This window comes from Anser anser (assembly GCF_964211835.1).
Source record: "Anser anser genome assembly, chromosome: 2".
NCBI classification, from domain to species: Eukaryota; Metazoa; Chordata; class Aves; order Anseriformes; family Anatidae; genus Anser; species Anser anser.
In genome coordinates, this window is record NC_139721.1 from 121,146,449 (window position 1) to 121,163,655 (window position 17,207).

At 36.3% G+C, this 17,207-nt stretch overlaps 1 protein-coding gene across 10 annotated transcripts in view; it reads left to right on the forward strand.

The window, feature by feature from the left end:
- The window catches only part of NEK10 (NIMA related kinase 10), a 106,009-nt gene that overhangs the window by 44,274 nt on the left and 44,528 nt on the right, over nucleotides 1–17,207 (forward strand). For all 10 annotated transcript variants that reach the window (XR_014580432.1, XR_014580433.1, XR_014580434.1 and 7 more), the window contains 3 exons: nucleotides 5,925–6,054; nucleotides 6,666–6,736; nucleotides 12,880–13,093. Coding sequence is in view for 2 of the 10 variants with exons in the window: in XM_083825920.1 (XP_083682046.1) it covers nucleotides 5,925–6,054; nucleotides 6,666–6,736; nucleotides 12,880–13,093 (415 nt within the window). In the remaining 8 variants the exon portion in view is untranslated. The remainder of the gene's footprint in view (nucleotides 1–5,924; nucleotides 6,055–6,665; nucleotides 6,737–12,879; nucleotides 13,094–17,207) is intronic.

A 17,207-nucleotide genomic window follows, 5' to 3' on the forward strand; every position in this document is an offset into this window, starting at 1 on the left:
TAATTATTGATAACCATGGCCTTTGCATTATGGTGAGAGTTTTGTTTCCTTTTTTTTTTTTCTTTTTTTCCTGAGGTAAGTCAATAGTACTGTAATTTTTTTATATTTTAATTGTTCTCTTGCTACATTTCCAAAATGTAGTATTCACAGAATACTCTCCTAGCTGGAAAAGTCTAGAGGCCCAAAATATATCTTTGAGTAGGACTATAGATGTATGTTGATACATACATACATGCAAATATGTTTATGTATATATATGCACACAAATCTCTCTCTGTGTAAAACAGTGAGTGTCCATACTTGAAGGGAAGTTGGTTTTGTTTAGATAGCATGAGGTAGATGTCATGCTCTTTAAGTTTAATTTTATGTTCCACATTGTCAAGTTAAGCATAGATTTGTTTATCCAGATAACACCACTGTTTCTGGCATAATTACACTCAAACGATGTTGGTGTCTTCCATACTTTCAAGTACGTAAGGAGAATTCTTGGCAGATTTTTGGTTCTACCACATGCCATTGATACTTAAGCAAAAGACTTCAACATTGTACTTTCTGGACTGCCACAGACAATGTTGACAGATGGAATTTTTTGAAGTGCCTTAGAATGTCTGAAAGAGAAGAGGAAGAAACTTTATATATATATAATAGTTTACAAGAAAAAAATAACAATTTATAGAGAGAAACATATATACGACTTAGTAGACAATGTAATAAATTACTCTACCATTCCTTGGCAATACATTTAGCAACAGAAAATTGTGAAGGCAAAATTTCAAACCAGTTTCTGAAAATCCTGTTCCAGCTTCATCATCAAGGCATAGACAGAATATCCCAAAAAGGCTTCTGTTGAATTCTTCTCATAGGTGAGAAATGCAAATAGCTTTTAACCATTTTCAAAGAACCTCTTTGTTTAAACCATCAGTTGTTTGGCTCCTTTCCTTTCTTTTGTTGCTTTTAGTACTGAATGTAACCTGTAGCTTACAGCAAACTGTCCAGAGAAAAGTCTGTGACAAGCAGCAACTGCTTTTCTGTTTCCCTTGATTTCTTCTTTGGGAAGCTATTGTGATTAGCTTCTCCTTCCAATCCCCTGCTCTTCTGTGATTCAAAGAACTGATTATAAAGTAGTTACATTCTTATACTACTCTCTGAACACTCACAAAGTATCCTGCCGCAGTTTAGTAAAATGTAGGGTCTGTCAGTTGAGTGGGTATTTAAGTTCCTTCCTCTACTTGGCTGTGATGAGTTATACCAGCAACTAATGACAACTAAAAAGATTATTCACAGCAAACATTGTTTTATAGATAACTTAGTAAAGATATCTGAATATCTGAAGCTAATAGAAGCTGCAAAGACTCTTTTAGTGTTTGGGAGGAAAAAAAAAAAAGTATATAGCAAGCTTGTCCATAGGAGAAATGGCAATATGTAGATGTAGGGGAGGAAGAATAAAATAAGCATATTTGATACTCTTCTAGCATATAACTATTTTCATCTCGGGTAGCTTCCTGAACAAGTTATGGCTTCTATGCGTGAGCATTTGTAGAACCAACAACAACTACAGGAATCTTCATCTTCTTCTTTCCTGTCTGGACACCTACCTGGGCAACCTGCTTTGGCAAGGGGGGTTGGACCCAATGATTTCTTGAGGTCCCTTCCAATCCCTACAATTCTGTGATTCATCAAACTGTAAATAATTAATTGGAAGAATGATAATGATAAAAAGCAATAGTTATCAGTCATTGTTAAAATCTTCTGCAGCAGTGTTTGCTTCTTATTTCTTTTCACTTTCATTATAGCCATCATATTTTCTGGGAGTTAGTCTTGAAGAATCATTCTTAGTTCATTTAATCCATAACTGTCTAGCTGAAATCATATCTCATTTGAAGATGCTCCTTGGGTGTATTCTTCATAGGGTGACATATACCAGCCCTTACTTAACTGCTGTCAGAAACACTTAGACCAGTAAACACTGTACCAAGACAACTCAAGATTGGTTTATTGAAGTTCTTTGCAGCATGGGAAATCTTCACTTGTGTCTCATGTAAAGTCAGCCTGATAGTATTGACAACATTTCTTACAAGCCCTAGAAGCTCTAGAAAATTAATGCTATTTTGAAAATGTCATTCTTTCAGCTCCTCCCTTCCTCCCCCTCCAAATTCAGAACTTCTTCCTTCATATTGGAACATTTGTCCAGTAAAAACTAATGAGACCATGACCTAATCCTGTGAGGATAGTTATCTTTCATATAGGTACGTGATAGTACTAATGTATCAGAATCCAGATTTAAAGTCTGCTTGTGAAGTTTAAAATATTCTTAAATAAATACAATGACAAAATAATATCAGTGACTAAAATAATAAATGAAAATTTGATTGTAAAAATATCTCCAAGGCCATATAGAGATGATTTGGTGAAATGGTGCTGTTTTATAACTAGAACAAATATTGATAAGATTTGATTTTATTTGCTTTTCACCCTAATAAAAAAAAAAATGGGATAATATGGAAAGTTATCTTGTCTATTAAAGTACCTCTTTAATTTCATAAAAGTAGTTCAAAAGGAAAAAAAAAAGATAACTTTGGATTAATAGATGCCTATATCAAATTCAAGACATTTTAAAGCTGCTGGTGTAGAAGACTATTTGTTATTATATATAAAAGAAATGCTCATATGATGAGCAAGAGTGAGCTTTCTGAGAAGCAATTGTAAACCAGTCTGTTCAAGGATACTGAGAATTTAAAGAATTATTCTGTGGATATATTTCTGTGTCTTTCATTTAGAAGGACTTAGCCTTGCTTTTGCCATGGACATTTGTTCAATGAAGGACTTTCTTTAACATAATGCTGCTGAAGTAAGCCTTTTCAGCTTGAATATGTAATTTTGAAATGAGCAGTGATTTGTAAACCTAGAAGAAAACCGCGTCGATTATTCTGAATAAGTTAACTGCAAGCACTAAATGACAAATTTTTAAAGTATCCACTGCCTTTTATAATATTCAAGACTGTGGATATCATAGAGTAAAGCATCTGTATTGCTGCTTTGCAGCAGTATGATCAGCCCTTGAAGCGATGAAATTTAAATTCTTTATCAGCTCAGAGTTTCTCCCTTTAAGTATTTTATTTTTACACTGAATGCATTTTATGATGTGCACATCTGTTTGCTAGAAATTTAATTAGTGCCACTGTCCTATTTTGTCCTATTTTGTCCAATCCAGATCTCTTAATCTAAGAATTAAAGGAAGAAGCCTGCTCTTACAAATAAAACGAAACCCATACCAATGCTACCTCCTTAAATTATTTTTCTGTTCTTGTTGCTAAGACAGATTTTTTTAGGATTTTTATGGAATAAATTTCAAAGTCTGGTTCTACTCATTCTTTCTGGTCTTGACCAGACAGTGAGAGTTTATACACAGTTGTCAACTGAATTAGAGAAACCGTATGTACTCCCACCACCCACCTGTTTGTGGGCAGCAGTGCACAAAGGAACAGAACTGGGAACTTTCTCTGTCATCCCTCAACAGTGCAGATCCAAAAGGTGCAGCTTGACTGCAAAATTGTTTTGCTAGTCAATAAGTACTGCATGCCACCCACATTTCTAACTAGCAGATGGTGAGGCATGCCTTTAGAACATGGTGAGGGATTTCACTACTTCGTCTCTTAAAAGTAAATAAAAAAATTTTGAAATTTCTATTTAAAAATCTGAAGTACAGAATTTGTTGGTTATATGAAAGCGCAATATCATATATGTATAGGATTTTAGATTTTCTTTAAAAATTTTGTGGTCATCTTAGATAAATATTACTTCAGTCATTTACTGTATTTCTAGCAGAGAACAGTATGTATTTAGGGTACTGGTGATCCTAATGTGCTAAATATCAGAGACTTCTGGCTAAAGACATTTGTTCTGTAAGGAAAGATAAGGTAGTACTCTGTTGTAAGTCCTCCTTTTGATTAAAAAAAAAAAAAAGAGGATTAGAGATGCAGTTAGAATGAGAAGTCTTTCAGCATGAATAAGCAGACCAAACGTCTTCGTTAATTTCAAGCATTTTTGTGAAACTGTTATAACTACAACCTTCAAAAAGCCTGTCCATTTTTTCTGTGATTTCCAAATCATAGTAACAACAAATACATTTTGCTTAGTCACCAGCCCAATGGACTGCTGTTTGTTCTGAATATCAAGCTAGGTTTTTCCCTGTTGTTCATGGATACAAGATTCTGCAGGCCAAGTTAAGGTTGCTTCTGTTTCTCCCTATCTCCTTTGTCTTCAGCGTATTCTTTCAGTGACTGCTATGCAACCATAATATTTTTAGCATAGATGCATTGATTTGGATTGAATAATCTCCGTTTGGGATTTTAATGTTATTTAGTCATTTTCAGTCACAGAATGAAAGATTGTAAAATTCAAGTCAGATTCAGTTTTCTGTATAGCAGCATGCTTGGAAGTTTACTAAGTCAGGGGCTGTTACTAAGCTAATCATCTTTATGTTGAGTTGCCACACTGATATTTGCTCTAACAGACACATTTAATACATTAAAGATGAGATTTCTACAAAGTCCTCTAAAGAACTGGTGTCACAATGAGGGATAATGACAGTCCAACTCCAGAAAGGGTATTGTGTTCTAACGTTATCTTCAACATTCTTTATTCTCCCATGGTTATGTAATAGCAAAAGCAAAATTCAAGATAAATTGTTAAATGGGTTTCACATAGAAATCTTTATTTTGCCTGATAATTTTATCTGAAATGTCTGACCTGTAAGTCTATATCACTTCTCCACACTGTGACCTTCCTTCTGACTTTCTGTTCTGCTAAGATCATTTAATACCACTTCCACATAATAGTTTGTCTAAGGGACCTCATCCAATTTATTTTTAAAATGTGATTTCTTCATTTATTTGGTACATACCAGCAGCATACCTTCTACCACTTTACCCAGACTGCATCCAGTACTGAATTTACACAGTACCTCTCATCTCCAAAAAAGGTACTTTACCAAAGATAATCTGTAGTGTAATCTGAAAGTTGCAAGTGACTCCAAATTCTAACCTGGAAGGAAAAGGAAAAAAGGTATGCTTTCAAGTTGATTTTACAGATGAAAGTAGTCAAATATATTTTACATCTCTAAATAGAGTGAAGATGTCAAGTGAAAAATCCACCATGTGAGACAACCTTTACTTCCTGCTTAAACTTGAATTCCAGTGTCAGAGTATCCCTATCAGTATAAATTATTGTCTTCCAGAGTTATGAAAAGTCCTGAAGAAATTAAGAGAAAGAGGTGGAGTCTGCTTTGTACTGAGTCAAAACTGAAATAACTGCCTTCTTTTATTCACTTTAAATGGATTTTTCACTGGATTTTTTATATTGTCATTAGGCTGTTGAGTGTCCATGTAGTATCATCACAGAGAATGCATTATAATAGTTTTAGCAGGATGGAAATGATATCATGAGTAATGTTTGTTTTCTCACATTAGTAGCAAAATCAGATACATTAGTGTTCTAAATTAGGAATGTGATTCAAATCTTTCAGATATTTGAGTTGCAACAGGATGTAATATATTTATCCATTCTCTAGTCCATTTTATTGAATTGCCTTCATCATAAGCAAGTTCTGAATCCTCTAGTTCATTTGTATCCATTAATTCCAAAGACATTATAAAATGGAATAAGTGGAAAGGACAAGTGAACAAAATTTAAACTACTAGAGTTGTGAGGAGAACTGTAGTAGAAGCAGAAAAGCTATTAATTGCACTTCCATTTAAAGAACTTGGCTGGTAAAGGAAATAAATGCAACCTTTTGAAAGTAATTGTATATGCTCTGATAATATGTTGTAGTGAGTAACTAAAGATTTTTTTTTTTTTTAAATCACCTTACATATAAGTGAAATCTATTAATTAAACACTCATGGATTGAATTGTTTTTTACTTAGCCCTGAAGTTGTGAAGAGTGAGCCGTATGGAGAGAAAGCTGATGTATGGGCTGCAGGATGCATCCTTTATCAGATGGCAACTCTGAACCCACCATTTTACAGCACCAATATGCTCTCCTTGGCAACTAAGGTATTCAGGATTGCCAGATTAACCTACTAATTATTTTTCTATGTTTTTGCTAGATCCATGAGAATTCATATTTAAGGTTGTAGAAGCACAAACTGCTCTCTGGACCTGTGAGCAGGAGTGTTTATAGTATGTTTTAGCAATTCATAGTATCATAGTATAGCAATTGCTATCTTGTCATTCTAATTTCAGAAATTGCTTGCAAATGTAAGCATATTATTACTTCTCAGACTAGTATATTTTTATCATTGCATCATACAAGAGGATATTTAGATATATAAAAGATGTTGAATATACTATAATACTGGATTTTTGATAGGGTTGTGTATTATCTTAGGACATGATGACAAATAAAAAAAATGTATATTTTTTTTTATGCTTCCCTTATTCAGATATTGCAGGCCCTTGATCTACAGTGGTTATGTCCATTAATGTGGATACCTGATTTGAATTGACATTCTGCATTAGAAGATGTGTTCTAAGTTTTTTTTCAAGTTAGAGTTGATGATGTAATGCCCATCAGGTTGTTTCAAGAAGAAATATTTATTATATGAAATTTCCAAATAAAAAACTTAATATTTTTTCTTCAATTAACTATAGATTTTTTTTTTCAGATAGTAGGGGCTGTGTATGAGCCTGTGCCAGAAGGGCTGTACTCTGAAAAAGTGTCACTTACTATTAAAAGGTAGCTATTCATCTAGTTTTATTTTGACATCTTGCTGAAAGGATGTTTTGCTTTGTATGTTTCCAGCAGTGACAATACGACACTGACTTTTGCTGACTTTAGCAACTGTTAGTTTTTGTCTTCTTATTTAACAGAGGTATCCACTCACCTTGCTAATAACACATGTGGTATAAGTGAGTCTAAAAACTGTATGCCAGTACAGTCAGCACATTCAGCAAGCCAGTATAGACTCATTACTGAAGTTTAACACTACTAGTGCTGTACTTGATCCCCTACACATCAAATTATTTTTTTTCCATAGATTACAGCATTTTGAGTAATTTTTAAGAGCAGTTTGTGGTCAAGTAGGTAACCCTGTTGGAAAATGTTTTTTATAGATCAATGTATGATCACATTCATAGCTTTGTGTGTTTGTGACTGACAGAAATACATTTCCCACTAATTTCTAATACTGTTAACAAATCAGAGAATACACAGTAATGGAGGAAAAAGCAAATGTTTATTTGTTCCACTCACTCATCACATATTTCTCTTAGCTATGATTATATATTCCCGGTGATAATGTTATATGTAAGGCAAAGTATAGAAAGTGAGTGCACTTCTAACAGATTTAGCTCCTTTGATTGCCCATTTTAGAAAAACTCCACTTATAACAAAAGTAGCTTTCTTTTTCAATCAGCTGTTGATTCCATCTCTAAAAAAGCACTTTATAGTGCGAAAACTGTAACATTTTAATACTATGTTTTATTGTACAAAAAAAAAGTTTCTGTTATTTAAAGACCTTGAGGATGAAGATCTACAGTGGAGAGGATAGGAGCTAATGGAACTAAGATTTAAGTTTAAAAGGTCCTGAAAATAATAGTTTTAAATATTTACAGTTATTTGTAGTCAGAATAACTGGCTTTACTCATTCATTGTTCTCCATTTAAGAATAATACAATAATTCCAAATGTATTCAGAAAATAGCTTCAAGGCAATATACATATCAGTATTGATACATGTTACAATCACTTATAATTTTTAACACATCTTTATCAACGACTTAGATAAAGCTATGATGTGAGAATCTGGTACCTGTCTTTTCCTTCTTTCTCATCTTGATAATGATGAGAAACTGTATAGTAGGAGGTTTTTAATGGTTCTTTCAAGGTCAGTTATTGAGTTACTCTTTGTAATTACATATATAGTAGCTATATTAAACAGGTCCTCTAGAAGTCCCATATCGTTATGCTCCTTTCATTATTATACTGGGACCACCTGGTTTAAATAGATGACTAGATAGCCATTTGTATGAAAAATTACTTTTTTCCTATCTCTTAAGCATTTCCCAGCTTATTGTAAAAGCAACAGGAAGCATAAAATGTTTAAAAGTATTATTGATTCTCTTACTCTGAGTTAGTTCTTAAATGAGATATTATGTTTAGTTTTTATCTTATACTTTGTGATATATTTAGGCAGAATAAAGAACAGCAAAGAAATGCAGTAATAGGGAGATTTTTTGATAGTATAGATGAGAAAACATGAAATGAGGAAGTTAATTTCCAAATGACTGAAACACAATGCCTGTTAAAGATGAAAGTCATATGTAAAAACAATAAATCAATGATAAGGATTAGAAAACTGAAAACCTTTTTGCAAAAAATTTTGCAACTGGAAATTTGCATTCAGTATTGTCATTATTCATTATTATTGTTAAAAAACAATTTTATTGGATTAAGCTAGTAAAGAAAATTCCAGAATCATCATCACCAAAGTCTTTAAGTGCTTAGGCAGCAATTAATTGTTTCTTTCTAGATAAAAGGGAAATAGACTAAAGACCTATCAGAAATCTTTTATAGCCCACATGGTTCTTGGAAGTTTTGACCAGTTTCTGTGAATTAAAAATCAGAAGAAAAATCAAATGGAACAGTTCTTAAGGGTGAAAAACTTGTTTCTGTTTAAATGAAATGTAATATTTTAAATAAAATAGATAAAGTTATGATAATTAAAGAGATTAACTAAGTAAATTTGAGCAAATTGAAACAAAACAAACAGAAGAGATAAAAATCCAGAAGTTTAAGTACTGCAAAAACACTTTTAAAACTGCTACTTTACATGTGAGTTACATTTATTTAGAAAGTACTGTTTTAGAAATAATAAAATCATTCAGTGACGCTTTTCTTTGAAGAAGGGTGTTGGGTCAAGTGTATCTGTATGCTAGCTGGTCAATAGTACTCTGAAAGCAGATCATAGTAAATTATCAGGTCGACTGGAGTTAATAGATTTAGGACAATTTATAGCACAAGAAGAACTGTCTCTGTCAGCCTTCATGCCTTACCATATGTACAAAATATTCTGGGGATTTAAAAATGAACCTTATAGTATTTTATTACAGTTACTAAACAGCTACCTAGAGTGCCTGAAACATGAAACATAGAACTGTAGAGTAATTTAGGTTGGAATTGACCCCAGTGGTCTTCGCTCAGTGCAGAGACAATTAGGTATGGTTGGTCATGATCTTGTCTGAGTTCTAAATGTTGAAGGACAGAGATCCCACAACCTTTCTGGGTTCTCTTCCAGTGCTTCACAGAATCACAAAATCATCTAGGTTGGAAGAGACCTCCAAGATCACCTAGTCCAACCTCTGACCTAACACTAACAAGTCCTCCACTAAATCATATCACTAAGTTCAACATCTAAACATCTCTTAAAGATCTCTAGGGATGGTGACTCAACCACTTCCCTGGGCAGCCCATTCCAATGCCTAACAACCCTTTCAGTAAAGAAGTTCTTCCTAATAGCCAACCTAAACCTCCCCTGGCATGACTTTAGCCCATTCCCCCTCGTCCTGTCACCAGGCACGTGGGAGAATAGACCAACCCCTACCTCGCTGCAGCCTCCTTTAAGGTACCTATAGAGAGCGATAAGGTCACCCCTGAGCCTCCTCTTGTCCAGGCTGAACAATCCCAACTCCCTCAGCAGCTCCTCGTAAGACTTGTTCTCCAGACCCCTCACCAGCTTTGTTGCCCTCCTCTGGACTCTCTCGAGCACCTCCATGCCCTTGTAGCGAGGGGCCCAAAACTGAACACAGTACTCGAGGTGCGGCCTCACCAGAGCCGAGTACAGGGGCATGATCACCTCCCTGGTCCTGCTGGCCACACTGTTTCTTATACAAGCCAGGATGCTGTTGGCCTTCTTGGCCACCTGAGCACACTGCTGGCTCATATTCAGCCAATACAAACTATCAACCAGTACTCCCAGGTCCTTCTCTGGCAGGCAGCTTTCCAACCACTCATCTCCCAGCCTGTAGCTCTGCTTGGGGTTGTTGTGCCCCAGGTGCAGGACCCGGCACTTGGCCTTGTTGAACTTCATACAGTCGACCTCAGCCCATTGGTCCAGCCTATCCAGATCCTCCTGCAGAGCCTTCCTACCCTCGAGCAGATCGACACACGCACCTAACTTGGTGTCATCTGCAAACTTACTGAGGGTGCACTCGATCCCCTCATCCAGATCATCGATAAAGATATTAAAGAGGACTGGCCCTAGTACTGAGCCCTGGGGGACTCCACTAGTGACCGGCCTCCAACTGGATTTGACTCCATTCACCACAACTCTTTGGTGGACTCTTTTGGCCCAGCTACCCAGCCAGTTTCTAACCCAACGAAGTGTACGCCAGTCCAAGCCAAGAGCAGCCAGTTTCTCAAGGAGAATGCTGTGGGAAACGGTGTCAAGGTCCTTTGGAATTAAAAGTAATAATAACAATATTAGTAGTAAAAATAACCCTTATATCTAATTGGACTCTTCTGTGTCCTAACTGGTGTATATTTTTTCTTGCCCTATCATTGTGGGCCTCTGAGAAGAATCTGGCTCCATCTTTTCTATACTCTCTGTATTGGTTTTGGCTGGGATAGAGTTAATTTTCTTCCTTGTAACTGGTATGGTGTTGTGTGATTTAGGATGAGAGTAATGCTGATAATGCATCGATGCTTGTACTCATTGCAGAGCAGTGCTTACACAGAGCCAAGGACTGTTCTGCTTCTTGTGCTGCCCTGCTAGCAAGGAGGCTGGGGGTGCCCAAGAAGCTGGGAGGGGACACAGCCAGGACAGCTTACCCAAAATGGCCAGAGGGATGTCCTGCACCTTGTGGTATCCTGAACAATAGAACTGAACTGGGGGAGTTGGCCAGGGGTGGGATGCTGCTTGGAGACTGGATGGGCATTGGTCATCAGGTGATGGGCAATAGCTTTGTGCTTCACTTGTTTTATATATTCTTTTTATTATTATTATTACACAGCAATCTTTATCTTAGCCCATGAGTTTTACCTTTTTTTCCCAATTTTCTCCCCCATCCCACTGCAGGGGGAGTGAGTGAACTGCTTCATGGTGTTTAGCTGCCTAAAGGGATAAATCACAGTGCTCTCCCATTATATAGATAGCAATCAGATCTCTGTGTCCCCAGGTCTCTCTGATAGCAGCCCTGCTCCCTGTGTGTCAACAGCTCCCTGCAATTTAGTGTTGTTCACAAGCTTTTTGAGGGTGCATCCCATCATCTAGGTCTTTAAGAAAGACAGTACTAGCCCAGTGTCAATCCCTGAAGGGTGCTACTTTCAGCCACCACCTAGACTTTGTACTGCTGATGACGCACCTATTTGAGCCAGTAAGTTCAGGCAATCATTTTCAACTCTAATCATACTCAATTTGTAGTCATCTGGATACTGTAGGATATTGTGTCAAATGCCTTGCTACAGTAAAGGTATACACAACATATACTGCCCTCCTGTTGTCCACAGTTCCAGCAATCTCATCATAGAGAGCAAGTCAGGTTCGTCGGGTATGACTGGAGTTTGGTAAATCCATCGTGGCTGTTCCCAGTCACCTACTTGTCCTTTGTGTGCTTGTTATAGTAGGTATCTAGCATAACATTACCCATGTTGGGTCTGTTCCTTTGATCCTTACACATAAGCTCTTGACTGCACCATGTGAGGTGTTGACACCTGCAGGCTGCCTCCACCCTGATTTGAGCCTTTCCCCCTCATTGAAAGAATTGAGATCACCACCTCAGCCCTTTCCCCTTCACTCTTGATCCCAATGCTTTGTAGTCATGTTTGGTATGTTCAGGATTAGCCCTGGTATTGTCATTGGTGTCCATATGGATGAGCAACAAGGTAATGGCCCGAGGGTCAGATGAGTCTCGGGAGTCTTTCCACAATAGCCTGAACCTCACTAGCAAGAGATTTCGCAGTCAGATCAGTAGATAGGTACCCCTGTTCCCTACAGCAGGGAATCTTAAATGATTGTCAGCTGCTGCTTCTTATTTGTGACACTTGATTCAGACTCATCTGGCTCTGGTATGTCCTCTGTTAGTTCTTGATCCTTCTCACGCATTTCCAGGTCACTGTACCTATTCTGTAGTTACAGATTTGCAGGTAGAGAAAGAGCCTTCCTTCCGCTGGCAGAAGTCACAAACCTCCAGCCTCCCCCCGTCTCAGGAGCCTCTGTCCACTGTTCCTTTGAGGGTAGTATCTAGATTTCCCTCCTCTTTTGCATTGTTTATAGTTCTTATCTCTGCAGTCTCTGTGAAGATCTTGTCAATCTCCTGTACATCCTACTGACAGCACACGCTGCACTCCCTGCAGCCCAAGACCTGCACAGCAGTATCTCCCCATAGAAGTTCTGTCTGGGTTGGTGACTCTGAAGTGCCAAGGATAATTGTTCCAGCTGATGCTGGAGATTGTGCTCTATGGTGTGTTAATACCAAGGCTGCTTAGTGTCAAGCTGTCCCATACTGGCTTGAGCAGAGTTTTTGGGCCCCTTTGTGCACCTCCTGTACTATCTGTTGTGACAGCTTCTACGTCTCTCTTGAACGGGAAAATGCTGCTTGATAATTTTCTCACTATGAAGACTTTGGCAATAACATTTTTATAAGCTAGCAGATGTTCTCCCTTCAGTCTTTTTGCTTAAAATTATTTATGCCTTTCTGAAGTGTATCCATTTGTGAACTTTGAGTGCATAAGAACTTTAAATTGTTGCCTTGCTAAATTTCTGTTTTATCTCAAGTGCTGGCCATCATGGTTTAATAAATACCAATGGAGGAATGCAGTGGTAGGAAACAGCTTCCAAGAAAGAAGTAATTAGTATTCATTAGAGAATGTTTCTTTCTATAGGTGCTTGACTCCTGATGCAGAGACACGTCCAGACATAGTGGAGGTCAGCTCTCTGCTGTCTGATGTGATGATGAAATACTTGGATGTTTTATCCACCTCCCATCTCATGTTGGAGAAGAAAGTGGAGCGGGAGAGGAGACGAACCCAGAGGTACTTCATGGAGGCTAATCGAAATGCAGTAACCTGTCACCGTCAGCCTTCCATTTTACCCCAAGTAAGTACGTGTATTAGGCTTTATTTTTGCTTATCACTGTGTGCCATATCTGAGAAAATAAGGTACAATAATACAGGCAGAAAATAAATCAAAATGAAAAGACGCAAAGAGATTTTTTTTTTTTTTCTATCAGGGCTCAGTAGTTTGCACTGAAGAACCTCTGTGTAGTAAAAAAGTTTTTTAGGAATGGCTGGTTCCAAACTCATGGATTTTTTTTACATGTTCTTTGTCTTCATGTGCCTGGTTGAGTAGAAGGTTTGTAGTAATTGATAATATTTTTTTTCTGTAGTTTTTTGAACTATTGATCAAAGATAAGTATTTGTATTATACACTTTTTTTTTCCCTATCAATAAAAACTTTGCCAACAACATCCAAAAAAACCTCAACAAACCACTGTGGTTTGAAAAGTGAGAGGTATGAATATGGAATCAAGATACAAGGTAAGATTTGTAACGTAAAGCACTATGAACAATTATTTTCCATATTTATTGAATTTTCTTACCCTACATGTTTGGAAACTTGTTGTATATCATTATTTTTCAAATCTCGGTTTAGTCATTATCTTGCATAGCTATGATGAAATTTGTAAAAACACCTATGGATATAAAGCTGCTTGATTTTGGATTTCAATGCAATTATCCTGCTTTGAGAGACGAGTGTTCTATCCAGATACTTGTAAGATATGATATGACTTATAGCTTTACATTGCACTTAGAGTATAAATTTTTGTATAAATACTTTAAAAATACACCTATATACAAAAAGAAGAGGAAAGTTCCTCTGTATTTTAGGATATAATGGCTGGTCTTCTCAAGAAAGGAATATTGTAATTCTACTTCCACTCCACTGGATATTTTATTTTGTATATTAAATGAAACAGCTAAAAACAGGAGACTGAAAAAAATCCAGAACACTGCAGAAGCTGAGAGAGTATGGCTTGCTAATGACAAGTGGGAAACCCAGCTGTGTTCTTGCTCTAAGTAAGACAGAACAAATCAAGCTAGAATTTTCCAAATTTCAGAGGAGTGCTACAGGGCTTAGAAACAAAAGGAGCCATGTTGTTTCCTTGTTTTCATTATTATAGGGAAACTTTATGAAATTGGAGGATTTCTAAAAAAAAAAAAAAAAAAAAAATCCTGAAAATTTTGACATTTGAAATTAAAAAAAAAAAAAAGACAACATTCTGATTTAAAACATTGGGAAGAATTTCAAGCAGTTGTTCCTGAAGTAAAAACTTTGTGAGGTATAGACAACCTAATTCATCTTAGTCGAGGCTCCAGCAGTTCCACAGCCAGGCAATTTGTCATTTTTCCATGATGTCAGACAATTCAGTGTTTCTGCCATGTTATTCAATGCTTTGTTGAAGTCAGTTATCTTATAATTTGTTTTCTTTCCACTGAAATGTACTTACGGCCTCCTTTTTCATCCCAGTTGTGTCACATTGTGAATGTTTCTGAAATAAAGTGCGTGCTCTGTGTCCTTGCTTATGGAACTATGCAGCATAGATCTTCTACAGCCAGAGCAAAATCCGTTTTATAAATAGTTTAAGACAAGTATGGAAACTGATAAGTAGGCAATGTGAAAGGTCAGTAGATGATGCTTAAGAAGTTTAGTTGCCTTGCCTGACAAGTATAGCACAGAATCCATTCCTGAAGAAAATCCTAGCGAATCATTATGAGTTTCTTACCTATACTTTTATTTTTCCTTGTCTTCTATAGACATTGTTGTTTATGTGAGAATAGGTGCAGATGTAAGGATGAGAGATGTTTAATAGAGTTAGTGTGTTCAGTTCTGAAAGGTTAAAATTTGCTGACATAACACAGAGTACAAAGAACCTAAACCAGTAGTTATAGTAGTAGTAATTATCTCACATAATACCTTTCATTTCAATGTGGTCAATATTATATTTTTGTGCCCTGGGTAGGAAAAAGTGGAAAGAAAAAAATTAGTTTGTGAGAGGTGAACAAACAGACCAGTGGAAGCTGAGTTTTCTGGGTTCCAAGCCAAATCAAAGCCCCAAAATAATAGCAGTTTTAAGTAATAATTAAAGTATCTTTTTAATATTTTCCTTCAAAGATATGAGAATAACCAAATATGAATATGGTTGCTTTTTTTTCTTCTTTTTTTTTTTTTCTTATTTATTTATTTATTTTTGATATCTAGATTTGAAAAGTGTAGATATTACTTTGGCTAGGTACAAAAAACTCAAAATAAGATACTTCTAGTTCTTTGGAAATATGTATTTGAGTACATGGACATCAGCTATTATTAGCATATCTACTGCATATATCCTGATATATTGTTAACTTAAAAATAATGCTTAGAAGCCCTTGATAAGTATGTTCACATATTATTTGGCATATAAACAGAGTAACTTTTTTCCTTACTGCCAGATTTTTTTAGCTTAAAATACCAATATACCAAAAACAAATCAGGTAAAAACCTGCACTTTGTACAACAAAGTATGTTTTTCTTTAGAATGTTCAGTTGCCCTCCAAAACAACATAGAATGATGAATATTGAGATTATCTATATTAAGAATAAATTCTTTATTGTGAGGGTGGTGAGGCACAGGCACCGGAACAGGTTTTCCAGAGAAGCTGTGGATGCCCCATCCCTGGAGGTGTTCAAGGCCAGGCTGGATGGGGCTTTGGGCAACCTAGTCTAGTGGGAGGTGTCCCTGTCCGTGGCAGGGGGGTTGGAACAAGGTCATCTTTAAGGTCTATTCCAACCCAAGCCATTCTATAATTCTATTATTTTGAATGTTCAAGAGAAAAATGTAAATTTTACAATTTCAATCTGTCAGCTATCATATATATAACAATATAAGAATCATTTCTACCTCTCGCTACTCTTGACAGCCAGGTAGTCTGTCATGTCTGCCCATTTTTAATGTATTCTCAGAGTACCTTCCTTTTCTTCATTTCTGCATTTCTGGCTTGTGCATCTGGCATACATGTACTGTCACGACCCTTCTCTATAGCAGGATTTTATAAACTGTATTCTTTGGGAAGTAAAGCTTATTTTCACTTTTGTATTAGTAATGTCATTTGAATGTATATTTTATTTTACAATCCTTAGACACAAATCTATATATTCAGATAAAGTTTCCACCAACTGTGCTGTACTGGTAGACTAAGATGCCTAGGTAATGGAAAAGTATGTACAACTTTTTTTTTTTTTTTTTTTTTTGAGGATAGTGCAATCTAGAAGAGTAGCTCTATATCTAGCTTCTGTTAGGGCTAATGGGGTGTCAGAACTCATGCCTTACCAGTGTTTGGTCTAAGCTGGTCCATTTGGGTTACCATTAGTTGAGTGCTTTGTCTTAATGTTCAAATGCACAAGAATGTTTATGAGCAACATAAAAGTTTTCTCTCTGAATTTTCCTGGTTTCACACTTGAACTGGTGAGTCTTCCCCTGTTCCAGCATGCTACAAAGCATGCCACATAGACCCCAAAATGAGTCATTTTACCTTTACGTAGGATTTTTAGCTGCAGGTCATAGGACCTAGATCTGCAGATATCAAGGTTTTGCATCTCTAGTGGACTTGGATGTCACTGCTAGGAGCCATACTCTGATTGTTCTGCTTGATTGCAGCCTATGCTAAGAAGCCTGGCTTTATCTCCTGCAGAAGCAGATCAACTATTTATTGGGTAGAAATAGTGAAAGCAGCAATATAACAGTTTTCAGACAGGTCAGCATCTAAACTAAAGAGCCTGGCCAGACTTGAAATGTCTGTGCAGTTTTCTGTCTTCCATCCACAGCATGAATAATATACCTTCATAGATCTTTACATAATTAAAATATTTTTAGATAATTAAAATATTCTATTATGTCTTTTCAAGATTGGTTTAGAAACATCAGCAGTGTAAGTCTACTGATAACCTGACACTTTTTTGTATGTCGCTACTATGATGAAGACCCTAATGTAAATAACTATGATACGTTTCCTAGGAATGCCTGTAAATACAGAGCATATTACTGCTTCCATGCTTCTTTATCCACAAGAATCAAATTTGCTTATCTCAATCTGTTTCTTCATTCATGGGGATGTGTGGCCAAAAGAGGAAGAGTTAAAGCTCATGGTTTACAAATCCATACTTTTGTAGTCAC